The sequence below is a fragment of the Chlorocebus sabaeus genome, chromosome 10 (assembly GCF_047675955.1).
Source record: "Chlorocebus sabaeus isolate Y175 chromosome 10, mChlSab1.0.hap1, whole genome shotgun sequence".
NCBI classification, from domain to species: Eukaryota; Metazoa; Chordata; class Mammalia; order Primates; family Cercopithecidae; genus Chlorocebus; species Chlorocebus sabaeus.
In genome coordinates, this window is record NC_132913.1 from 38582234 (window position 1) to 38610112 (window position 27879).

Below are 27879 nucleotides of genomic sequence, written 5' to 3' on the forward strand. Positions count from 1 at the left end.
TGATACCAAAAACCTAAAGCAAAACCCATTACAGGATGTTTCACCTGTATCTTGGTAATTACTTATTTTCACAAAACCCTGGGATGTGTTATGAAAATTTCCAAAAATAGAATAAAGAAAACATGTTTAGGTAAGTTGGATTCAGTGCTGAAATGGAGCAATGAGATAGTCCTTGGTTACACTGTTAGTGAAAGTACAAACCAATGCCTACCTTTCTAGTAAGCAATTCTGGCCTCACTTAACAAGATCCTTAAAAGAGTTTTTCATCCTTCTGCCTTTCAACCTAGTAATTATCACCTTGAAATAAGTTCAGAACTGCAGAAAATGACTTTTGTACCAAGACGTATAAGGACTTATGTACATCAGAATATTTATAAGTGTGAAGAAATTAGAAACAACCTCATTCCCAACAACAACGAAGTAACAAATAGCATAGGATATATGGGTATATTTACAGCATTAAATGTGATGTGGTTAGGGGGGAAAAAAAAGAATGGAAAGGAGAACACAAAAATATTCACCATTATCTCTGGAGATGTACTTTTGGTGATTCTTATTATCTCCATTATACTATGTGTATTTTTCAAGATTGAGCATCTTTTTTAATACCAAGCAGGTATCATTAATGCTATTCTCCATACAGTTTTGGCTTTCTGCCTTCCAACCATATGGTAAGAATGAACATCCAGGCTCCTTTATGGTTGGGTAGGTCCATATGCTTAGTTCTGAGTTGTGAGTAGAAGTGACATGTATCATTTCTGGGCCAAAAATTTAATTACCAGTTAAAGACCCTGCAAAGCTCTTTTCTTCCTCTGGCATGACATCTAGCAGTAGTAGAGATGGTGGCTGCCATGAGCTCAGGTCCTTAAGTGTTTACCATGAGCAGAGCTCTTTTTGTTGAACCATCAATGGCCATGTAGCTTGAGGAAGGAATAAATGTGTGTTGTTTTAAGTCTCTGAAATTTAAAAAGATTTAACATTTAAAAATTTTAAATTTTAAACATTTTCACATCCGCATCACATAGCCTATTCTGATTGATACAGAAATTGGTATTCTGAAGTAGAGTACTACTATGGCCAAGAGAAAAACACACAATCCAAACACTACTTGAAATGCATGGCTTTGGCCGGGCGCGGTGGCTCAAGCCTGTAATCCCAGCACTTTGGGAGGCCGAGATGGGTGGATCACGAGGTCAGGAGATCGAGACCATCCTGGCTAACACGGTGAAACCCCATCTCTACTAAAAATACAAAAAAATTAGCCGGGCGTGGTGGCAGGCGCCTGTAGTCCCAGCTACTCAGGAGGCTGAGGCAGGAGAATGGCGTGAACCCAGGAGGCGGAGCTTGCAGTGAGCTGAGATAGTGCCACTGCACTCCAGCCTGGGCGACAGAGCAAGACTCTGCCTCAAAAAAAAAAAAAAAGAAATGCATGGCTTTGGCTTAGAGGCCAAGTGGCAGATAATAAGAGAATAGATATCAGAGATTAGAAGGATGGTGACCCACATTATGTAGTATAAAAGTACTTTGTAAAACTGTCGTGTGATAGCTTGGAAAGCAGATAATGTACCTAATTAGCTTGTGGTTTTGGGAGTTTTTTTTTAAGTATGGGAAGCAGAAAGTTACTAGCATTTGTCTGTTATCATTGAGTGCATTTAACAAAGTAATACAAGAAAGAAATGACTTTAGACAAGAACTGACCGGTTTGAAAGCAGGAATGAAAGAGAATAGAGAAAATCCAGAAATGTGAACTTCCAACTTATGGGGTTGGAAGAAACATTTCTCATTCCCAAATAATAAACGATAAAACCAAGAAACCTGTTGAATAACAAAGACTGATTAGAACTCCGGTATATGGTGGGGATCAAATCAAGGTGTAAATCTCTAAATAGATTAAGATCTCTCAGAGTGAAAACACCAATTAAGGTTGTGGAACACAGTAAACCCTTTCAATTGGACAAAATAGCTCAAGGAAATGAAAGCAAAAATGTGGCCTGATAGACCCAAAGTATTTGTAATTAAATGAGGAGAGTGAAAGAAGCGTGAGGCTAAGAAAGCAGAGAATAGTAGCAACTCTAAAAAGTAAGTCTAGAAAAGAACTGTGGATGTGTAAGCTTGCCGGAATAAAATAGACAAGATGCCTATTGAGTTTTTCCATTTTACCAGCTAAATAACCACCACTCCAGACTAAAGAGAACATGACTGTTCAAAACTTTAATAATTTTGGTCACAAACATTGATCATAGGAAGTGCACTAGGGAAGCTTTTCAGTTTCCAAGAAGAGATTTCAGATGCCCATTCTAGGTATGGCCAAGAAGAATATAATGGAAAAAGAAGAATGTTCAACTGGGAGGCGGAGGTTACAGTGAGCTGAGATCACACCACTGCACTCCAGCCTGGGTGACAGAGTGAAAATCCACGTCAAAAAAAAAAAAAAAAAAAAAAAAAGAAGAAGAATGTTCAAGAGCCATAAGGACAATGAGCAGGAGAATTCTTAGAGAATGGAATCAGGACCTAATCCAAATTCCACACCCTTGGAGTATGGAGCACACATCTACTGAATGGGATTTCAGAATTGCTGTGGCCTAGTGACTGCTGTGTGTCTCCCATTCTTTCCCCTCCCAAGTGTAAGAGTTTATTGCAATTATCTTTTTCAAGTTCCACTACTCTATATTGGATGCGTGGGGGTCTCTGCATAAAGAGGAGTAACATTCAGACCTGATGTAGAGCACTTAGGATTCATGCACTTTGAATTTAATATCACAATTGGATGGAACTTTTTGTTTTTTGTTTTGCTCCCTTAAGGATGAGATGACTTTGAGTGTATTTTGTGTGAGAAGAGGAATTAACTAAATACTGGTGGTAAGACAGGTAGGACAGGTAGGATATGCTGGTTATTATTCTGGCTCAGAGATATCTGGTTCTCCTAACTTTTGAAAAGACAGAATTTCCTAGTTATCAAATATATATTTAGATTTAAAAGAGAGCTATATAAGCATATATATGCATATATTTACATTTTAAATAGAGATTGGACAAAATAGCTCAAGGAAATGTTGCCCAGGCTGGTCTCAAACTCCTGGCCTCAAGTGATCCTCCTATTTTGCCCTCCCCAAGTGCTGGGATTACACAGATGAGCCACCGTGCCCAGCCCAAGTCCCTCCTATTTGAATAGGGCCATGTGACTATTTCTGACCAACGAGATGTGAGAAGAAATGACAAGAAGCACTTCTGGGTCATAGCATTTAGTTGCTAATACAAGACTTTCCAGATTTCATGTTTCCTCCCTCTCCTCCACCTCCATGATTCTTGTCTCAAGATGGAGTCTCTAAGTGATGAGGATAAACACAGTCCCCCTGCCAGCCTGTGCTGGATAGTCAGCACGGGTAAGAATTGAGTAGGCCCATGAGGTTTGGCAGGTTGTTTGTTACCATGGCATTACCTAGCCCGTCCTGCCTGATAAATCAACAAACAGCAAGAGGAACTTGTAATTCCACATATGTATCTATCTGACTTATCGTATTGGCAATATCTGGTGTTAGCTCATCTTGGACATACATGTGAAGGCCCCTTTCTTAATATTCAATATATTAAATAGTCAATATGTACTTTTGGTAAGTTTTCAAAGACAGCTGTCCTTCTGTAAAATCTCTAAAACTCTAGGAATAAGCAGGAGAGCCAATACTTGTTTTCTGACATCCAGCCAGACTGCTCTTGGGTGAGGGGGAAAGGAATCCAAAGGAAAAGTATCATTTTCTAAGCTAGAAATATTTATCAAAAAACACATATGAAAATTTAGAATTGAATTATCAATTTTACTGCCTGAAGTGGACTCCCTAAAAAACAAAAGTGACTATTTCAACTTTGTCCTAAATAAATATTAACATAAAATTCTTCCTGATAGGCAATCTGTCACAGACTATCAATGATGTCTTCTGTGCCTGTGAAACTGGCACAATGGAAATTAAAAAGGTACTTTAAAGTTTCCTTCTTACTATTTTTGAGAGCTTTAAATAGTCATTCTATTTTAAAAGAATAATAGACACGAGGGATTTGTTTAAATGGTAAACATGAAGATTTATCATAAATTGTAGTTTTTAGGCACCATCTCTCATTCCTTAAAGGTGAAAATCAGTACTCCTGAGAATAATATAACTTTAAAAACTAAAAATGAAACATCAGAAGCAAAACTCGAGCTTTTCCTTTGGTTTGTTTTAGATGCCAGGCAGCATTCAATAGGTTTAGAACCTTTTCTCAAAGCCTTTCATTTCTGCCAGCGTTTTAATATGAATTTAATTCTGCTGCCAGCTCTTCATGAAACCTACCATGTCAGAATAGAAGTTGTCCAAAGGTTCTTTTTTTCCTTTTCTTTTTTTTTTTTTTTTTTTTGTTTGAGACAGAGTCTCGCTGCAACACCCAGGATGGAGTGTGGGGAAAAGGAAGAGAGATCAGCCTGTTACTGTGTCTATATAGAAAGAAGTAGACATAAGAGACTCCATTTTGTTCTGTATTTGAGATACTGTTCATCTGTGACCCTACCCCCAACCTTGTCCTTGCAAGAGACATGTGCTGCGGTGACTCAAGGTTGAATGGATTTTGGGCTGTGCAGGATGTGTCTTTGTTAAACAAATGCCTGAAGGCAGCTTGCTGGTTAAAAGTCATCACCATTCTCTTAATTTCAACTACCCAAGGACACGTACACAGCCAAAGGTCGCAGGGACCTCTGCCTAGGAAAGCTAGGTGTTGTCTAAGGTTTCTCCCCATGTGATAGACTGAAACAATGCTACTAAAAGGTTTAAGGAGATGTTTGCATATGCATCTCAAGGCATAACATTTTCCTTTAAACTTATTCATGTCACAGAGATTTTTGTTCATATGTCTTACTGCCGATTTCCTCTTTTTCTTTGATCCTATTGTCCTGCCACTCCCCTGTCTTTAAGATGGTAAAGATAATTATCAATAAATACTAAGGGAACTGAGAGACCGGTGCCGGCGTGGGTCCTCTGTAAGCTGAGCGCCGGTCCCCTGGGCCCCCACTTTCTCTTTCTCTATACTTTGTCTGTGTGTCTTATTTCTTTTCTCAAGTCTCTCGTTCCACCTTACGAGAAACACCCACAGGTGTGGAGGGGCAGGCCACCCCTTCAATGGAGTGTAATGGCGCCATCTCAGCTCACTACAACCTCCGCCTCCCAGGTTCAAGCAATTCTGCCTCAGCCTCCCAAGAAGCTGGGATTACAGGTGCCCACCACCATGTCCGGCTAATTTTTGTATTTTTAGTAGAGACGGGGTTTCACCATGTTGGCCAGGCTGGTTTCAAACTCCTGACCTCAAGTGATCCGCCCACCTCAGCCTCCTAAAGTGCTGGTGGCATGAGCCACCGCATCCGGCCTAAAGGTTCTTTACCAAAAAGACTTTTACCTTCTCTGAATAGGAATCTTTAATTTTATCATTAAAGTTTCTGCAAGTTTTTAAAAACAGTGAGATGCTAGTAAACTGGGTCTCTTTCCAACTAAACCTTAAGCCCTTGGAGGGCAGGTACTGTGTTTTTACCTCCAGGCATTCCCCAGCATCGAGCATGATGAGTGATGAGTCACTAACTTTGTATTTACCTCTCTCTCCATGCCAAGGTTTTCAAACTCTTATACCAACTGTTTCCATTGTAAGTGCAAAAGAAAGAAAAAGCTAGTCCTTTATGAGCTCTATTTGGAGAGGGGATGGCTTGGAAGGAATCAAGGGGCACATGGCACTTGCGTGAACAAAAATTCAAGAAAAAGACCATGCTCAGCTCTGAGAACCTTTAGAGTTGTGGAGTGAAACACTACACACAGTGGGAAATTGTTGCTCTTGGAGTCCTTCGAATCTTCAGTTGAGTTTACAGGAATCACAAACTGCTGAATGTAACTGCCTTTGTTTTGGAAAATGTTAAGAGTCAAGTCTGCATATTGGTGGGCATGGGGCCACAACTGAATTGGCCCACAAGACCATAACAGGATAAGCCAGCACTAGCAGGTGACATCTGAATCACTTAAGGTTGATTTCAGCAGACATGGCACCAATACACATAATCTATAAACAAAACCTTTTATTACAGTGCATTTATTGTAGTTGAAAACATGCAGCAAGCACCATTTGAAACAAGGAAGATTCAGACACATGGAAATAAGTTTTGTATCTAAAATGGATGATAAAAATTAAAGTTTTCATTTTTTTAAGGAAAAGCATATTTATTTTTGTCAAACATTTACAGTAATCTACATTAAAAAGCTATAGTTTTCATGATTCTGTTAAGTCTATTCTTCAAAGTATGCTATGTGAGGTTGATCTAGAGAACACTTGACCACATCTACTTCTCCACCTCCATTCTTTGCCCGTTGAAAGTGAATGTTAATTAAATCCTCCACAATTTCTTCATCCATTTGAATGCCTTCCATTCCTGTCAGAAGCACTGTCCTCTTAGATGTTCCTGAAAATGTCTAAGTAGGAAAAACAATGATAAATAGAAAGATTTCTGAGAGCTTTGAATTACAAAACTTTACATTCATAATCTGCTTAATATTTTTTACTTTATCTTAGAAGAGACAAGAAATCTTAGGAAGATTTTCCAAGCAAGAGAATATCCAAGTCAGATCTGAGTTTTAGAAAGAGAACTCTGATGGCATTATGGAACATAGAGGAAAGGGGGGAAGCTCTGGGGACAGTTTTAGAAAAAGAACTCTGGTGGCATTATGGAACATAGAGGAAAGGAGGGATGCTCTGGGAACAGAAAGACCAGGTAAACAGGTAGTCAGAAGCGGAGCTGGCAAGATTTAGTGACCAAAGGAATGTTGGAGGTGAAGCAAACTGAAGAGTTAAGTGAGTTCTAGCTTTTAAGTCAGTGGACTAGGTAGATGGTGGTACCATTGGATACCTGAGAAGGAAGAGGAAAAGGCAGCAGGTCTGGGATAAAGATACTGAGTTCAGAGGAAGTAGGCAGGAATTCTTTCTCATGCTTACTGACAGTAGACACATGAGAGAAATGCAGCTATGTCTCCATGTACAAAAATAAAAATTGTGCCATTATCTGAGTAATTCCAGTTTTTTAAATTGTATACTAAAGTACAGTTTTGCATTAAAACACTCCTTCAAAAGACAAACTCATTTTGCACTAAGCAAAAATGAAGTAAAGAAACCATTTGGCTATCCCTCATTGATAAGATTCATATAGTAACAGACTCACAACAACTTTATTTTTTGTGGGGTGGGTTTGGGCAGTAAGTTCTCAAAATGAGAGAAAAGAGATGACTTTACCTGATACTTTCTCAAGTGTATTTCTGTGTATGGAGAAACAGTAACTCTATGGCAGGTTTGATTTATATAAAGAGGATAATCTTTCTTTTTCAAAATCTTGTCAGCAACTAAAAGCAAAGCAAAAACAATACTTGTCTCTTTTATATCATAAACATTTTTAACCAAAGTTAAAACTTCCTTCAAAAAGAACATTATTACAGTAAATACTGAGTTAAAAGATTAATTTTTAAGAAATTCTAAAACCCACTTTGAAGACTTCACAGTACATAATTTTGAAAACTACAAGACCTAACAATAATGAGGTTTAAAGGCTTCATTCCATCTTGAATTATTCACTGCAGTCAATCAATGCACAAAGGGTTGCAATGTCCTCAGACAGATCTACTTTGAGCTACAAAAAATACGATAGTTTTTTGCAGAAAGTAACCCACTCATCTAACAGTTTCTCAAAAGCTATAAGTGAAAACTATGATTAGAATACTATAAAAAAAATATTTTTTTCAATATATTCAATAAACTTAAGTAATGATGTTAACCAAAGCAGGGAGGGGACTGAATGTCATCTAGAAAAGCTGAAAGGAAATAAAAATTCATCAGTTTTCTACAACACAAAGAATAGTCTATTTTTTAGCAGTATTTTTGTCTCCTAGAGGGATGAAAGGATGTGTATCAAGACTGTAACGTGTAACAGAAACAGTTCTTAGGAATATCCAGCCATCCTTTTTATGACTCTTCTCACTCATCTACCTTGGATCAATCAGCAATACGGTACAATGATTAAGAGTGTAGGCGCTTATTGGCGAGGATATGGAGAAATTGCAACCCTGAGGCATTGCTGGTAGGAATGTAAAATGGTACAGCCACTGTGGAAAACAGTATGACAGTTCCCCAAAATATTAAAATAGAACATGATATGATCCAGCAATTCAACTTCAGGGTATATACCCGAAATAACTGAAAGCAGGGACTCGGGCAGATACTTGCTCATTAATGCTCAGAACAGTATTTTTCACAATAGGCCGATAGGCAAAAGGTGGAAGTAACCCAAGTGTCCACCAACAGATGAATAGATAAACAAAATGGATATATAAAATACACACACACACACACACACACACACACGGAGAATATTATTCAGCCTTTAAAAAGGATGAAATTCTGATACCTACCACAACATGGATGGACCCTGATAACATTATGCTAACCAAAATAAGACAGACATGAAACGGACAAATATTGTATAATTCCACTCGAGTGAGGTACCTAGAATAGGCAAATTCATAGCAACAGAAAGTAGAATGGTGGTTACCAGGGGCTAGAAGAAGAAGTAATGGAGAATTATTGTTAAATGGGTACAGAGTTTCAGTTTGGGGTGATTAAAAAGTTCTAGAGATGGATAGTGGTGATGGCTGTACAACATTGTGAATGTACTTAGTACCTTTGAATTGTATATTTAAAAATTGTTAAAATGGTAAATTTTATGTTATATATTTTATCACAGTTTAAAAAAAAAAAAAAAAAGAGTACAGGTCCTGAGTCAAATAGTCCAGCTTCAGTCCTAGCTCTGCTACTTATGAGCTATGTGGCCTTGGACATGTTGCTTGACTTCTTAAAGTCTCAGTTTCCTTTTCTGTAAAATAAGCATAATTACAGTAACTACCCTGTAGATTATTGTGATGAGTCAGTAAGACACAGTTTATGAAGTATCTGGAATATTTATCTCCAGAATACCTTCATATCCTTCAGTAGTTACCTATAGGATCACCTATAACCTGCAAAAGTATTCTTCCCTGTCTGGCTACATGTAACCTCTAGGAGAGCATCCCCAGATGGACACAGGTTCCATAGCTAGTACTATCTCTCACAGTAGAGTTATAAATTGCATTCTAGTTTATTTTATTTTATTTTATTTTATTTTATTTTATTTGTTTTTTTTTTTTTTGAGACCGAGTCTCGCTCTGTCACCCAGACTAGAGTGCAGTGATGCAATCTCGGCTCTCTGCAACCTCTGCCCCTCAGGTTCAAGCAATTCTCCTGCCTCAGCCTCCCAAGTAGTTGGGATTATAGGGGTGGGACAGCACATCGGCTAATTTTTGTATTTTTAGTGGAGACCGGGTCTCACGATGTTGGCCAGACTGGTCTTGAACTCCTGGCCTCAAGGGATCCACCCGCCTCAGCCTCCCAAAGTGCTGGGATTACAGGCGTGAGCCACTGCGCCTGGTCAGATTTTTTAAAATCCAAGATACAGACAAACAACCGCAAATAAGCTAAATGAATATAGGAATTTGGCAAATTAAAATCTGGATGCTTGACTATGGAAATTTCCACCAAGTTACTGTTAATTTTCAAGACAACATATTATGGTAGCCCTCAAGACCCCTTCCTTTTGTAGCTCTCCTTAACACATCCCACCAGGATGTCCTAAACATCATCCAAAAGCTCAGGTCAAAAATGCATATTGGGCCGGGAGCAGTGGCTCACGTTTGTAATCTTAGCACTTTGGGAAGCCAAGGCGGATGTATCACTTGAAATCAGGAGTTTGACACCAGACTGACCAACATGGTGAAACCCCGTCTCTACCAAAAATACAAAAATTAGTCAGGCATGGTGGCACGCACTTGTAATTCCAGCTACTCGAGAGGCTGAGGTGGGAGAATTGCTTGAACCAGGGAAGCGGACATTGCAGTGAGCTCCGATAGTACCACTGCACTCTAGCCTGGGCGACAGAGCAAGACTCTGTCTCACAAAAAAAAAAAAAGGCATATTGATATTGTTTTAATGTGTCCAAAGAAAGACCTGGAAAGACACCGAAATAACCATAATGAACTAAAGAGTAGGAGAAAAGGAAGTTTGAGAAAATGTCTCTTTTTTTTTTTTTTTTTTTTTTTTGAGATGGAGTCTCACTCTGTCACCCAAGCTGGAGTGCAATGGTGCAATCTCGGTTCACTGCAACCTCCACCTCCTGGGTTCAAGCTGTTCTCCTGCCTTACCCACCCAAGTAGCTGGGATTACAGGCGAGCGCCACCACACCGGCTAATTTTTTTGTATTTTTAGTAGAGACGGGGTTTCACCATGTTAGTCAGGCTGGTCTCAAACTCCTGACCTCATGATCTGCCTGCCTCGGCCTCCCAAAGTGCTGGGATTACAGGCATGAGCCACTGGGCCCGGCTGAAATGTCTCATTTTTACTAAATGTGTGTTCTGTATTATTTCACCCTCTTTAAAAAAGCATGTATTACTTTGTCATGAAAAAATCTAATCCATCAATTTTTTTTTTTAATTTTGTTTTTTGAGACAGTGTCTCACTCTGTCTCCCAGGCTGTAATGCAGTGGTGCAATCACAGGTCACTGCAGCCTCGACCTCCTGGGCTCAAGTAATCCTCCCTCTTCAGCCTCCTGAGTAGCTGGGACCACAGGCATGCACCACTATGCCTGGCTATCTTGGCTCACTGCAACCTCCACCTCCCGGGTTCAAGCGATTCTCCCTGCCTCAGCCTCCCGAGTAGCTGGAATTACTGGCACCAGCCACCATGCCCAGCTCATTTTTGTCTTTTTAGTAGAGATGGGGTTTCGCCATGTTGGACAAGCTGGTGTCGAATTCCTGACCTCAAGTGATCTGCCTGCCTCGGTCTCCCAAAGTGCTGGGATTACAGGGTGAGCCACCGCACCCTGCCTATCTACAGCAATATTATTGTTCCTAGCACTGTCCCTAGAAATAATTTCCTACACTCTACTATTTTATAAGATTTTTTTAAATCCCCAATTATCATGCGAATACATTCCAAATAAAAGAAGTAGAATAAGAATACTTTCAGAAACAACAGAACATGACTGAAATGGCAGAGCGTCTGTTAACCTTCTACACCCATGAGTACCTCCAGTCTCCACGAACGTGATGACCGCACTCCCGGACTGTCTGTCATAGTCCGCGTGGTCCACCTCTCCACCTCCATTTCGGGATTTGCAAAAGCTCAGCTCTAGTTTGTCTCTCATCTGATCTTCAGGCAGTGTGTCAGGAATTTCAGTAACATTGATTTTCATTTTAGAAACTTCTACATAAACCTGGAAAATGATTTGATGCTCAGAAATATGGATAAGAGAAGTGCCTATGATGAACAGAAATCCAAAAAATTTTAATCATCCTGTTACCTGGAATCTGACTCCTGAGTTTAATGGGACTGGCTTGGCCGTAACCTCCAGATTTATATCTTTTATCCGCACCTGATGTTTACTCATGCTTACCACATTTTGGGCAACTGAAAAATAATTCGGGAAGGAAGTATTAATTTCCAATATTTTAAGAATTGTTATGCTTTTGGTTTAAGAACAAATTATCCTGAATATTTTTAATTTTATTTAATATTAAAGAGTCTAATTTAAAAAATTTGGCAGGGGGTGGTTCCAAGTGATAATGGTCTTGCCACCAAAATAGAATATATATTTTGGGGGGTCAGGGAGAAGGGGGACCGGATCTCACTCTGTCACTGAGGCTGGAATGCAGTGGTGTGATCATAGCCCACTGTAACTTCAAACTCCTGGGCTCAAGAGATCCTCCCACCTCAGCTTCCAGAATAGCTAGGATTACAGATACATGCCACCACGCCTAGCTAATTTTTTAAACTTTTTGTAGAGACGAGGTCTCGCTTTGTTGCCCAGGCTGCCCTGGAACTCTCGGACTCAAGTGATCCTCCCACAGCAGACTCCCAAAGTACTGAGATTACAGGCATGAGTCACTGCTCTTGGTTCCAAAGTAGAATATATTAATGTCAAAGTACATCAGCAAAATCACAATGTAGAAGTTCTCAAGTTCTAGATTCATCTCATAAGATGAATCTTTTCTCTTATCTCTTAAGAGATAAGCCTAACGATCTTCCAGAATTCATATATTACTTCAGCTCGGCCACATACCCTTCCTTCCACTGTTAACCATTACCAGACGATTCCTCTAGTACATTAATGCACAGCCAGAAATTCTCCCATGTTCAGTAGGCTGGGAAAACTTTCATGGCTAAGTGTCATTTGTACAATTAGTCTTGATTTTACTTAACCTTATCATTTGTTACTCCTTCATGTTACAAGCACAAGAGCAATATATATTCATTTTCTCTGTCTCCTCAAAGATTACATGTTAAAGACTACATAGGCTGGAATATCAAAGAGTGAGTCTTTTTTTCTGTCATACTTAATGATGAATTTCACTTTTGCAAAAATACTCTTGAAATCATTCTTTAAAAAGTTGATAGTCCTGCTATATTGATCACAAAGCTGTCAAGTCTAATTTACCTATGCAAATGGGAGCAGTTTAGTAAAATGCTAAAAGTCCCTAGCACTCCAAAAAGCAACTCTATGTCAATTAAAAATGTGAGTGGGCATTTATTTTTAATTGTGTGGCATGAGTTTATAACACTTCACTTGTTGATATTTGGGACTGCTATTCCAATGTATCATGAAAATAAGTGACATTCACTCTCTGTCTTATAAAATCTCATATGTGTTTATGACAACCAGACCAGATGGCACCACATCACAGCTGGAGGAAGAGGAAAAAAGGGCCAGAAGGCAGGGCCTTGGCCATGTGGGAATTCAACTCAATGTACCAAAATATGACTCTATAACTTGGATGATGGTTTTTTGTTATTTTGTGTTTTTGTGTTTTTTTGCTAATGACAACAGACAGTAACAGAAAATATCAATGAGTAATACTCAGATGATCCTCTTTCCCTCCCACTCCTCCGCAAACCCCCAACATCTGGTGATCTGATGCAGCTGAGAGGGACCTCTTGTGTTTCAACTTTTGTGACTCTGACAATCAAGAGCCAACTCCTACTTAATTGTGTTTCAAACCTATTGCTGTCCCAGGAGATCGGGAGCTCAGAGCCTCGTCAAGGGTAGAAGCAATGATGTAGGTGCTTCTTTAGAGAATTCCATTTCCAACATTCCCAGGAAATTGCTGTGCAGAAACCCTGCCTCTCAAATCCTCATTTATATCTATCTTTTAGTTATATCCCGTTTACCAGGGACAGTCACCAATATGAGTCCTGGACTCCTCTTCTACCTGTAGCAGTAGCTCCAGGGTGAAGGAAAACACACTGGCGATGTATGTCTTCTACATGCAGATGCTGACCTGCTGGACATTTATTTTCAGGCTACAGTGGTGCACCAGTTGTCAGGAAACATGGGTTATAGACTGTCAGAAAATGAGCACTGGAAGGGCTGGGAACACCATCTGGTCCCTCACCACATAACTTAATAAAAGAACAAAAGCCTGAGCTGGTGGTCTACCGAGAGAAATATTGGCCCAGTGGAAGTACATGGACTCTCAGGGTTTGGCTCTCAGCTCTGCAATTAACTGTAAAGACTTTAAGCAAGTTACTTATCTTCTTTAAGTTTCTGTTTCCTTATCTGAAAAATTCCTAACATGTAGCAATAATAACAACTACCATTCATTAAGTTTGTATTAAGTGTCCGACATTGTGCGAAGTATTTTATCAACATTTCTCATTTAATACTCAAAGCAGCCTCATGAAGTAGGAACTACCATGAAGCACCTGTATAAAACGCTGAGGTTTATAAAGAACCCATCCCAAATCATGCTTCTAGGAAGGGACAAGGCTGGCACTCAAAGCCAGATCCTCCCCATTCAGGAACTCCCAGCTCTGACTAGGGACCCTCACCATGGCAGACTTAGCAAACATCAGGTCTCATCCCAAATCTCTAACTCCCAGGCTCTTTCCATTCGTCGGCTATGTGCCCTTAGGTAAATCACTTAAACATCCTCAGAATCTGTTTTCTGGGCTCTGGCATGTCTATATTTAAAGTACACAATAATAACTATCCTATCCTCCTACATTTATGGAATTGTGTGAATATAAGATGTGATAATGTTTCTGAGAACTGTACAAGCTCTACTACCTTGATATATTACTATCATTATTTGGAGGTAGCATGCGGAGTAGAAAGAGGCTGGTATTGGACATCATCATAACACCTGGATTTAAGTCCCACAGTCATGGCTTTCTGAATAAGAGATCATATTCAAGGCACTTGTCTCAGAGTCAGTTTTCTCATCTGTAAAATGGGAATAATCATACCTGCCTCAGAATGTCACTATGAGGATAAGAAATAATATAAGCAAAGTAATATTAGCGAAGTAATAGCTAAATGTCTATGAAAGTGCTTTCCAAATAACATCGTCATATTTTTTAACATTAGTCATACCTTCTTCTTTTTCAAAGGTGATAAGTGCTTGTCCCTTTTGTAGCTCATAAGGAACTTTCGAGCTCACTTGAAATGAACAGGAGATATTTGACAACTGGCTGTCATTCTCAGGAGTTTCAACTGCTAAGAATTTCATCTTTGTTTCAGGAATATCCTCTTTAATCTAATCCAAATGAAAATGTTTGATTAAAATCAAGACAAGAAATAACTTAAGTTCTTCCAATGATAATGTAATTTGGTCAACTAATAATTCATTCCCCACTGATTTTAGAACCTTATAGAATATTGAGTATGGTCTTACTTAACATCTTTAGTAATTGCTTTTTCCCATGTAAGTACTCAGTAAAGTAATCAAATGCTGATCTTTTAATATCATTTCACAGATGAAATTAAAAATACATAATCCTCTCACTTTTTTCTAATCAATGTTTAAACTGTCAATATTGTATGGTGTTCAATTCTAAAGCCTACATCATTCATGTAAATAAGGAATTTTTAAACAAGTGTCAATAACAGACTATCTCAAAAGGAAATCATTAGATAGCATGTTTAATTTTGCTGCAAAGTATGAAATATAGTGTTGGGTATAATATGGTATTTCAAATCCAGATAATTTCATCCAAAAAGAAAGACTCCAGAATTAGATAATTTTATTTATTTATTTATTTATTTATTTATTTATTTAGAGACAAAGTCTCACTCTGTTGCCAGGCTGGAGTACAGTGGTGTGATCACAGTTCACTGCAACCTCCATCTCCCAGGTTCAAGCAATTTTCCTGCCTCAGTCTCCCAAGTAGCTGGAACTACAGGCATGCACTACCACACCCAGCTAATTTTTGTATTTTGTATTTTCAGTAAAGATAGGGTTTCACCATGTTGGCCAGGATGGTCTCAATCTCTTCACCTCATGATCCACCTGCCTTGGCCTCCTAAAGTTCTGGGATTACAGGCGTGAGCCACCACACCTGGCCTAGAATTAGATGATGTTAAATTTATCAAATTTACAAATTCCACCTTCCCCAACACCTGCCCATCAACTTTTTAACCATTACCACAACTTAGGTTCATAAAAAATGAGAAGGGACAATATCAACAAAAATTGTAAGCTGAGGGTGGGCAGGTGGCTCACACTCGTAATCCCAGTACTTTGGGAGGCCGAAGCAGGCAGATCACCTGAGGTCAGGAGTTGGAGACCAGCCTGGCCAACATGGTAAAACCTGTCTCTAATAAAAATACAAAAGTTAGCTAGGCATGGTGGCAACCGCCTGTAATCCCGGCTATTCAGGAGGCTGAGGCAGGAGAATTGCTTGAACCAGGGAGGCAGAGGTTGTAGTGAACTGAGAGCGCACCATTGCACTCCAGCCTGAGCAACAAGAACAAAACTCTATCTTAAAAACAAAAACAAAAACAAAAATTGTAACCTGAAAGATAAAGGTAGGTGGTTATACTTAGCCGCTTAGAATTATTGGGATTAACAGATTTGTATAACCACACATAAATGCACAAATGAGCTAGGTGCTTGCATTTCTATTTCCCATGGTTATTTTACATGCTGAAAATGATAGAGATGAGAAATATTCAGTGAGTCATTCGATTTAATCTTATATTTATTCTTTGCCTGTACACGTAACTCCAGTGGAACTTCTGATTACGGTAAGGCTGACATCAAAACAATCTACAATGTCTGAGAAAAGGCAGACTGTTACCCAATAATGCAGAAATACCCGTATATGCTGAGGAACCAAGGCCTTTCTGAAATTAGAGTGAGAAAGCTTGATTCTATTTCTGACCACACTGTGACAGAGCAAATTCACTTCAGCTCTCTGATCATGGGTTCGGTCCCCTGCAAAGCGGGTCGACTAAGGCTGGTTGGTTTCTAAAGGCTCTCTGGGTTGTAAGACTGCTTGATTCTAGCTCCAGTCTGAGAAGTAACCAGAATCTTAACAGAGTCTTCTGCAAAGTCACCCATCTCATAAACACAGAAAACCTCACTTCCTGATATTCAATATCCTATCCCCCACTTCAGAAACAAAAAGTGTCAATGTTTTAATTTTTTTTTTTTTTTTTTTTTTTTTTGGCAGAGTCTCGCTCTGTCACCCAGGCTGGAGCACAGTGGCGCAATCTCAACTCACCGCAACCTCCGCCTCCCAGGTTCAAGCAATTCTCTGCCTCAGCCTCCCAAGTAGCTGGGATACAGGCACCCGTCACCATGCCTGGCTAATTTTTTTTTTTTTGTATTTTTGGTAGAGACGGGGTTTCACCATCTTGGTCAGGCTGGTCTTGAACTCCTGACCCCATGATCCACCCGCCTCAGCCTCCCAAAGTGCTGGGATTACAGACATGAGCCACCACGCCCAGCCTGAATGCTTTAATTTTTTAACAATCTGAGTTGTTAAGAAAAAAAAATGGGTGAAAATTATGTATAATTAAAATACAGGAAAATTTAGGAGAGAATTTAAATAGTGAGGATTAATATATGTCCAATTTTTTAAACTGTGAAACTCATTTAAATTAGCAAAGCACCTTGGATGAGAATACTAATAAAAGAACTCAGTGAGAAAAGCCAGAATTTGATCCAACAGATTTGCTAATGACCATCTTTTTTCGGTAAATTTTATTAATGTTTGCTTTGGTAAATTTATTAAAGTGTATATAAATAATAGAAAAATGCATGTATCATAAGTACAGCAAGATGCAATTTTACAAAGTTAACACATATGTGATTGGCACACAGATGACACGCAGAACATGACAACACTCCAGAAACTCCCTTGGGTTCCCTTCTGGGTCTTACCTGCTTCCAAAAGTAACCACTGTTTTAACTTCGAATATCCTGCTTTTGCTTAATTTAAAGGGAAGCATATGGTACGCCCTCATCTGTCTTTTTTGTGTTAACATTGTGTTTATGAAACTCATTTGTGTTGCTGCATGTCGTTATGATCTGTTCCTTCTCATTGCTGTGTAGTTTTCTACCATATGACTATACCCCACTTCACTAACTCATTCTCTTATGAAGGAATCATTGGGCTGTTTTCCATTTTGAACTATTACAAATGGTGGTGCCATGGATGATAAGGTTTCAAAAATGAATTTTATATAATTAAAATGCTTTTTCCAAAAACCATGCGTCCATCAAAAATGTAGTGTATAAAATAATTAAGAGTACCTGGAATTCTCTGGTAGCCTCTTGTAACTCCGTTTCGAGCTTTTGGATCTCCTTCTTTAGTTGAATATTTTCCTTTGTCATTTCATCAATTAGTTCCTTAAAAATATCAAACGGTACCAAAGAAAGTAAATAGCCCCAAACTCATTTTTCTGAATGAACTAAAGACTATAAATTTCTCTCATTCTGAGCAAAGAAAGACATTAGACAGTCTCAGAATAAATATGACTATGTGCATAATGCATTTGTTGAATATTTTACATCATCACCTGTCTATTCTAACATTGCCAAGTAGTACTATCTCCATCATATAAATCAGGAAACCACCTTTTACACTAGGCCAAAGTCACAGAAATTTGTATAGTAAGGCAAAGATTGAGATCAGATCTTCTGAATATTACTTCAGTGCTGCATCAACTCCTTTCTTAGCTATCTGTGACCACAATAAGACTTTTAAATTGCACTGTAATAGCGGACATATTCTGGGGCAGTTTGTTGGTGGTGGTGGTGGTGGTGTTTTTAATTATCTGTGATTCCCATAGTATCCCATAGTACACAGCTGCCTTAACAAGCCAGACATATGACCTTGGGGAAGTAGTTTAATCTACCTGGCCTCTGTTCCCTCTTGGGGCCTAATGAGATACTTGCTAACTATGCTCTTAATTTGTTGATACAAATCCAAGAAATGAGGGTGTGAGTGAGAAAGCAGCTAGTGTTGTAAGCCTTATATGAGAAAGAATAAAAATACAACACTTCTTGTAAGACTTAAATAACATAATGGAAGTTAAAATATTTTTTAAAGCCTAACAGCCTCCCAAATTCAAGGTAATGTCGGACAAAGACATACAAAACATGCCTTACTGCAAAACTAATAGATATAAATTAATTTTTTTTTTTTGAGACAGAGTCTCACTCTGTCGCCCAGGCTGGAGTGCAGTAGCCGGATCTCAGCTCACTGCAAGCTCCGCCTCCCAGGTCTACGCCATTCTCCTGCCTCAGCCTCCCGAGTAGCTGGGACTACAGGCGCCCGTCACCACGCCCAGCTAGTTTTTTGTATTTTTTAGTAGAGACGGGGTTTCACCATGTTAGCCAGGCTGGTCTCGATCTCCTGACCTCGTGATCCACCCGTCTCGGCCTCCCAAAGTGCTGGGATTACAGGCTTGAGCCACCGCGCCCGGCCCTAAATTAATTTTAATAATACCCAGTAATTTCCTTTTTACCTTATTTTGTTCATCTTTTATAAATTCATGTGGCCCATGCTCCTTAAGAACTTGTTGTGTGTTGTCTTTATCAGTTTCCATGATTCCCTAACATTATAAAAAATATTGTAAGCATAGCATATATACACAAATTTCAGAACAAAGAAATAACTTTTATCCTTCTATGGAAGAAACATCTCTTTTCTTTGCTATATCTTTTTTTCCTATCATCAAAGGCTTTATTCTCATATGGCTTATATCCAAACAAAGTCTGTATTTCAATAACTCTTTTTTTTTTTTTTTGAGACAGAGTCTCACTCTGTCACTTAGGCTGGAAGGCAATAGTCCGATCTCAGCTCACTACAATCTCTGCCTCCCAGGTTCAAGAGATTCTCCTGCCTCAGCTTCCCAAGTAGCTGGGATTACAGCCACCTGCCACCATGCCCAGCTAATTTTTTTTTTTTTTTTTTGTATTTTTGGTAGAGACGGGGTTTCACCATCTTGGTCAGGCTGGTCTTGAACTCCTGACCCCATGATCCACCCGCCTCAGCCTCCCAAAGTGCTGGGATTACAGACATGAGCCACCACGCCCAGCCTGAATGCTTTAATTTTTTAACAATCTGAGTTGTTAAGAAAAAAATGGGTGAAAATTATGTATAATTAAAATACAGGAAAATTTAGGAGAGAATTTAAATAGTGAGGATTAATATATGTCCAATTTTTTAAACTGTGAAACTCATTTAAATTAGCAAAGCACCTTGGATGAGAATACTAATAAAAGAACTCAGTGAGAAAAGCCAGAATTTGATCCAACAGATTTGCTAATGACCATCTTTTTTTGGTAAATTTTATTAATGTTTGCTTTGGTAAATTTATTAAAGTGTATAAATAATAGAAAAATGCATGTATCATAAGTACAGCAAGATGCAATTTTACAAAGTTAACACATATGTGATTGGCACACAGATGACACGCAGAACATGACAACACTCCAGAAACTCCCTTGGGTCCCCTTCTGGGTCTTACCTGCTTCCAAAAGTAACCACTGTTTTAACTTCAAACATCCTGCTTTTGCTTAATTTAAAGGGAAGCATATGGTACGCCCTCATCTGTCTTTTTTGTGTTAACATTGTGTTTATGAAACTCATTTGTGTTGCTGCATGTCGTTATGATCTGTTCCTTCTCATTGCTGTGTAGTTTTCTACCATATGACTATACCCCACTTCACTAACTCATTCTCTTATGAAGGAATCATTGGGCTGTTTTCCATTTTGAACTATTACAAATGGTGGTGCCATGGATGATAAGGTTTCAAAAATGAATTTTATATAATTAAAATGCTTTTTCCAAAAACCATGCGTCCATCAAAAATGTAGTGTATAAAATAATTAAGAGAGTACCTGGAATTCTCTGGTAGCCTCTTGTAACTCCGTTTCAAGCTTTTGGATCTCCTTCTTTAGTTGAATATTTTCCTTTGTCATTTCATCAATTAGTTCCTTAAAAATATCAAACGGTACCAAAGAAAGTAAATAGCCCCAAACTCATTTTTCTGAATGAACTAAAGACTATAAATTTCTCTCATCCTGAGCAAAGAAAGACATTAGACAGTCTCAGAATAAATATGACTATGTGCATAATGCATTTGTTGAATATTTTACATCATCACCTGTCTATTCTAACATTGCCAAGTAGTACTATCTCCATCATATAAATCAGGAAACCACCTTTTACACTAGGCCAAAGTCACAGAAATTTGTATAGTAAGGCAAAGATTGAGATCAGATCTTCTGAATATTACTTCAGTGCTGCATCAACTCCTTTCTTAGCTATCTGTGACCACAATAAGACTTTTAAATTGCACTGTAATAGCGGACATATTCTGGGGCAGTTTGTTGTTGTTGGTGGTGGTGGTGGTGTTTTTAATTATCTGTGATTCCCATAGTATCCCATAGTACACAGCTGCCTTAACAAGCCAGACATATGACCTTGGGGAAGTATTTTAATCTACCTGGCCTCTGTTCCCTCTTGGGGTCTAATGAGATACTTGCTAACTATGTTCTTAACTTGTTGATGCAAATCCAAGAAATGAGGGTGTGAGTGAGAAAGCAGCTAGTATTGTAAGCCTTATGAGAAAGAATAAAAATACGACACTTCTTGTAAGACTTAAATAACATAATGGAAGTTAAAAACTTTTTTAAAGCCTAACAGCCTCCCAAATTCAAGGTAATGTTGGACAAAGACATACAAAACATGCCTTACTGCAAAACTAATAGATATAAATTAATTTTTAATAATACCCAGTAATTTCCTTTTTACCTTATTTTGTTCATCTTTTATAAATTCATGTGGCCCATGCTCCTTAAGAACTTGTTGTGTGTTGTCTTTATCAGCTTCCATGATTCCCTAACATTATAAAAAATAAATATTGTAAGCATAGCATATATACACAAATTTCAGAACAAAGAAATAACAACTTTTACCCTTTTATGGAAGAAACATCTCTTTTCTTTGCTATATCTTTTTTCCTATCATCAAAGGCTTTATTCTCATATGGCTTATATCCAAACAAAGTCTGTATTTCAATAACTCCTTTTTTTTTTTTTTTGAGACAGAGTCTCACTCTGTCACTCAGGCTGGAAGGCAATAGTCCGATCTCGGCTCACTGCAATCTCTGCCTCCCAGGTCCAAGAGATTCTCCTGCCTCAGCCTCCCAAGTAGCTGGGATTACAGCCACCTGCCACCATGCCCGGCTAATTTTGTATTTTTAGTAGAGATGGGGTTTCACCATGTTGGTCAGGCTGGTCTTGAACTCTTGTCTTCAAGTGATGCGCCCCCCTCAGCCTCCCAAAGTGTTGGGATTACAGGTGTGAGTCACCATGCCTGGCCACTATTTCAAATAACTTTCACATCTAAAATATATAAAAAGATTCTAAAAATCCTTTGCTTTTCAACAAAATAATATACAGAAACTAATGAACATTAATGTTCCTTTGTAGTTCATATTCCAATCATAATATCATGCTCCATTTTAAAAGGATACTATTTTGGTTTTCCAATGTTTTTCAAAGGTTTTGATTAAAATATTTAATTCTCCCTATTGTTCTCCCCAAATATAAACAAAGTCAAAGTCAAGAGGCCTCCAACATATGCTTTCTCTACACAGGTGTTCTTACCTGGAGCTTTCACTAACTCTCCCACTGGGTCCATAAACATGGATTGGGAAGAAATTACATGTTTATTTCTAATAACCTCTAATTGAAGCTTAGCATTCTCTTCAATTATGAATATTGTAACAAACTATAGTAGTATTCACAGCACCTGTGATAGTCACCAGTAGAAAGCACAGATAGTTTCATAGAATATTGTTGCAGATATGCTAAAATAGTTTGTGTCTAACGTTGCTTCTACATTAGTTACTAAGCTCAACACTAGGTCTTGTAATACATTGTAATACATTGATATATATCACTATATCAAACATTTGCTTTTAAAATAGTCTGATAACCATATTTCAATACAATTGATTTCTGGCCAGGCGCAGTGGTTCACGGCTGTAATCCCAGCACTTTGGGATGCCAAAGCAGGTGGATCATGAGGTCAAGAGTTTGAGACCAGCCTGACCAACATGGTGAAACCCCATCTCTACTAAAAATACAAAAAAGAATTAACTGGGCGTGGTGGCAGGTGCCCATAATCCCAGCCATATTTCAATACAATTGATTTCCTTTGTAATTCTAAGTATTTTATTTTATGCATTTAATGTTTTTTTTTTTTAGATAGTGTCTCACTTTGTTGCCCAGGCTGGAGTGCAGTAGGGCATGAACACACTCACTGCAGCCTCAACATCCCAAGCTCAAGTGATCCTCCCACCTCAGTCCCCCAAGTAGTTGGGACTACAGGTGTGCGCCACCATGCCCAGCTAATTTTTGTATTTTTTGTAGAGATGGGTTTTCGCCAAGTTGCCTAGACTGGTCTTGAACTTCTGGGCTCAAACAATCCGCCCCCCTTGGACTCCCAAAATGCTGGGATAAGCCACCATGCCTGCCCCCACCAAATTTTTTTTTTTTTTTTTTTTTTTGGAGAAAGGCCCATAGGATTTGCCAAGCTGGCAAAGGAATCCACGGCACAAAAAAATTTAAGAACTCTTGCCTACATATGAAATTACTGAGATCAAAAACTCCCGGATCAAAAATGGGACAAAGGATATCATGATTCTGTGTTTTAGATACACATTAATAAACAGTCTGCAATATAATTTTCCAAGATTTCAAGTGGCTAAATTCTCAATATTCTTGAAAGATAAATAAAAGACATCTATTCCTCCTTAAAAATAAAATAGAAGACTAGCAAATACTTAGCCATGTCTCAGTTTAATTAGAAAAGTGTCAAAAAAAAAAAGAGGAGCGTCACGTAACACCCAGATCTTGGTTTCTAATAATAGTCTTCAATATAAGAAACCAGGGTTCATTGGAGCAATGGCTGATTCTGGGTCTGGGGCATAAAATATACAAAATAAGCTTGGAATATCTTGTAGAGCTAGAAAAGTAAAAAGCACTAAAATACATGCACAGACACATACAATATGATGGGAGTATGTGAAAGGGACATGGGCAGCCAACTGAAAGAGCTCCAGTGGCCAAAGGTACATACAGATAATTGATCAAGTAAGTAAATATATGGAGGATAATAGGAGCCAAGTTTTTCACCACTGAGAAGATAATTATAAATATGGAAAGGGAGAAAACGAGAATAAATACTGTTGATTGGAACTAGATTTCAATGTAATCCTATGGCTGTGGTTTTTGATTGATGAGATAGATAGATAGATAGATAGATAGATAGATAGATAGATAGATAGATAGATAGACATGCCTGTGTGTGCTTACCTGGATGTGGTGGTGCGTGCCTGTAATCCTAGCTACTTGGGAGGCTGAGGCAGGAGAATTGCTTGAACCCTGGAGCTGGAGGTTGCAGTGAGCTAAGATTGAGCCACGGCACTCCAGCCTGGGCAACAGAGTGAGTCTCCGTCTCAGGAAAAAAAAAAAAAAAAGAAATGCCTATGTGTGTATTTTGGATATATACAAATATGTATATACCTTAGTTCTGTCTGTTGAGAAGGCCTGGAAGAGTAGATACAACCACAATGAGCAATGAGCACACTCAGCACCCAGACTTTGGTTTCTAATACTATTCTCCACTAAAAGGAACCAGGACTCTTTAGAGAAATGGTTGATCCCAAAACCAGGATGGAAAAACTGCAAGATGAGCCTGGGACATCTTATGATGCCAAAAAGCAAGGAAATGCTTAAAGAATGATGACGTGTCGGAAGGACACAGAATCCACCTTGAGATGGTTTTCAGTGGCCAAATCTGGGGATAAATTAAAGATTAAAATAGAGAATGGTAGTAATAATTAAATCTGTTGATTAAAGTAAAAAACTGAGTCCAGATAAATTAGAAATGTTGGTGAACAAAGGAATTTTTAGTTACCTTCAAAATAGTTCCCCACAAAATGTTTATTAATTCCAAAGAAGAAAAGAGTAACTTTATACTGGAGAAGTCTGGCAGACATCAACATAATGAGATAATCAAAGTAAATGATGGAATAAATCAAAATAATGTAACATATTACAAGGTGCACTGAGAACACAATGTAACTTCGACGATAGTCCTGCCAAAGATGCATAATCTGAATCTAAGTATGAAGAAACATCAGACAAACTCAAATTGAGGGGTTCTACAATACAACTGCCCTGTTCTCTTCAAAAGTTTCAAGTTAAGAAGGCCAAGGAAAGACTAAGAAATGTCCACACATCACAACTAAATAGAAAGCATGATCCTCAACTGGATCCTTTTGCTATCATTGGGGCTCAGACACTGATACCCTGAAGTATGGCACTTTGACATCCTGAACTGAAGATAGCTCAAGGTCTCTCTGACCTCCCCCTCCTCCTCTGTCTCTCCCAAAGCACAGCATGAAGGTGCACTGATGTTTTCTTATCTGCCTAATTGTGGGACCTGACAGAAAACAGAACAATTACCTCTAGTCCCTTCCCTGAGTTTTTATTCTGAATTCATATCACAGAAAGAAGACTGAAGTCTGTCAACAAACCAGGACAGATATGTGTTACAACCACTATCTGCTCTGGAAGCCCAACAAGGCCATTGTACAAGGCCATTGTGTGTTCTTCGATTCCCTTGAATTCCCTTAGAAATCATTTACTAACCCCCTATAATCATCCACGCTTCCCCATCTCCCTTTCCCCTAAAAAGTAGGAAATATAACCATCTGTTCCCCATTGTGCAGTATAATCACTATGTGATTTTTTCCCCTGTGCACATTAATAAATGTTTATGCCATTTCTCCTATTTAATCTGCCTTTGCCCTTCAGAGAGCAAAGAGGAAGTTTTCCCTTGACCCCTACACTATCCAAGACATTATCAGGACAACTGGTGAAATTCACATTGGATCTGATTATTAAATTGTAGTAAGGTAGCACTCCACATTCCTGATTTTGATGACGGTATTGTGGTTACGTTGGAGCACATCTTTTTTGTAGGAAATATATACTCAATTATATAATGAAAGATGATAGGTCACCAGATTGGAAATTTATTCTTAAATAATTTAGGAAAAGGAAAAGTTGTTTTACTGTACTTGCAACTTCTCTGTAAGTTTGAGATGGTTTGAGACGATATATATATATACACACACACACATATATATATACACACATATATACATATATACATATATATATTTAAACCACATCTCTATCTCTCACACATACACACACACACAGAGCATACATATGTATCGCTATTGTATCAACTGCAAAATCTTCTAATGGTCAGCCATGGTCTGATGCATTCTAACTCCAACTCACTTTCCAGTCTTATTTAGTCAATTCCTCAATCCAGTTCCCTAACCATACTGAACACGTGCATAGTTCCTTTTCTTTCCTCCGTCCCTCAAACTGTCACATCCTTCCTCCTCTCCTAACCTTAATCTCCATCTAATGAAATCTTACTCTTCTTCAAGGTCCATTCCCAAAGCCTTTTCTGATTCCCCTAAAGGATGTTACTCCCCCTCCTTTGTCTCTTTTGTGGCACTTTAATTATGTGTGTACCTGTGTCATTTTTCCATGACACGTCAGTAAAGATGTTGAGGGCTGGGACCATGTCTACTCCTCCCTGCAGACCTTCAGAGCACTTTCTCAGTATAAGCTTACACACTGAAAACACTCAGTTTAGATAATTATGTGGGATCTTCAGTATTTGTTGGACTCAGGACGTCACGTGCATATGAAGTCCTCATTACATTTCAGAAGACAGAAACTGCAATGTTATTTAGTTGCTTTTTATCTTTATTATTGTGACAATGCCAATCTTCCTAAGAGCCTGTAATAAAGGTTCTCAGCATAAATGGCCTACTATCTAACACCCCAAGAACGCTTTTGGCATCTTTACCGTCTGGATACTTTTGCTCTATGCATGAGTGGGATGTATGGTCATTCCTTTTATGCAATCATGTAGTAGGCAAAACAATGGCTCCCTCAAAGATGTCCACATCCTAATCCCAAGAATCTGTGATTATGTTTGTTTACATTGCAAATGCGAATGAAGGCTGCAGATTGAATTAAGGTTGCTAATCAGCTTGCTTTTAAATATGGAGAGCATCCTGGATTACCTGTGGGGGCCCACTGTAATCATGAAGATACTTAAAAGTGAAAGCGGAAGACAGAAGAGAGTCAAGAGTGCGATGTGAACCCAGAACTCTCAGAGGTGCAATGTTGCTGGCCCTGCAGATGGAGGAAGGGCTACTGAGCCAAATAAGGTAGGTGACCTCCGGAAGATGGAAAGGGGATTCACCCCAAGAGCTTCCAGAAAGGAAGGCAACCCTGCCAACACTTTGATTTTAACCCAGTGAGACCTCGGTAGGACTGCTACGGAATCCTAAGATAGTAAATTGTGTGTGTGAGTGTGTGTATGTGTGCGCGCGCGCGTTCCTATGTGTTTAAGCCACTAAATCCATGTAATTTGTTATGGCAGCGAATAAAAAAAAACTAATACAAATCACCATCACCGTATTTCCCTAAGTATAGTCATATCACTGCGGTGCCAGGCCGTGTAGAATCGAATCTTCCTATATGCATGCCCGGCAGCAAAAAGAAAGAAAGGCAATAGAGCGCCTGCCTGTTGTACAGACTGGAAACATAGTATTCTCCTTAGGATGTCTCCTTCAAGAAAAACCTTGCCTATTCTGAAATGCCAGCCATGAATGCACAACACTGCCCCTGCCAAGAACCGTTTTCTTAAGAAATCCGTTTTCCGAAGAACTGTATCTAGAGACACTCCGAGAAAACAGCGAGGAAACACAAATAACTTTATGTTTCAATTTCCTGAATGAAGCAAAGCAAACAAGTGACAGGGCTCGAAGCCCTGACGGCCCAGAGACTGCACAGCGGGCCCAGGAGCAGGTGCGCCCCCTCGAAGGCGGCGTGGCCTCTGCGACCCGCCTGCGGGCAGCTCCCGGGAGCAGGATCTCAACCCTGGCGCTGTCCCACTCCCGTCGGCGCTGAGGTCCCCCGCCTCCCTTTCCACCCCCGCTCTCCAGCCCGGGAATATCAGCGGCGGGAGTGGCAGCCGGGAAACGGACTCCCCACTCACCCGCGTCCGCCCGCCGAGCGCAGCTCGCCGAGGCCCAGCGCGCCTGCTCTTCCCGGAAAACAGCAGCGCCCGGGACGCCGGAACCCCCGGAGGCACTGGGAGGGGAAGGGCCGGGCTGTCGAAACTGGCGCTGCCTCCTGCAGAAGCGCCTCAGGAGACCTGGGGGGGTAGTCCTGAGGAGGTGGGCCTTGCAGGAATAGCTCAGGTCCCTGCCGAAGGAAAAAGTGAAAAAGAAAACTGCTTTAACGGCGATTTTTCTTTAGCACTTAACCACTGCTCAAATACTAAATCTGGTGTCTCCCATGATGATGAGTCACTAACAGAAAAAAAAAAGAACAATTTCACT

General features: G+C 39.2%; 1 protein-coding gene across 1 annotated transcript; it reads right to left on the reverse strand.

The window, feature by feature from the left end:
* Positions 1 to 6064: 6064 nt before the first annotated feature.
* Positions 6065 to 27827, reverse strand: NMI (N-myc and STAT interactor). The gene is made up of 10 exons (XM_073019679.1): positions 27534 to 27827; positions 21180 to 21266; positions 20264 to 20359; positions 18885 to 18971; positions 17668 to 17763; positions 14502 to 14664; positions 11433 to 11539; positions 11159 to 11345; positions 7285 to 7391; positions 6065 to 6470 (listed from the first exon to the last, which is right to left on the reverse strand). Exons 2-10 carry the CDS (start codon positions 21258 to 21260, stop codon positions 6288 to 6290), a joined length of 1107 nt encoding a protein of 368 aa, XP_072875780.1. The 5' UTR covers positions 21261 to 21266; positions 27534 to 27827; the 3' UTR covers positions 6065 to 6287.
* Positions 27828 to 27879: the final 52 nt, after the last annotated feature.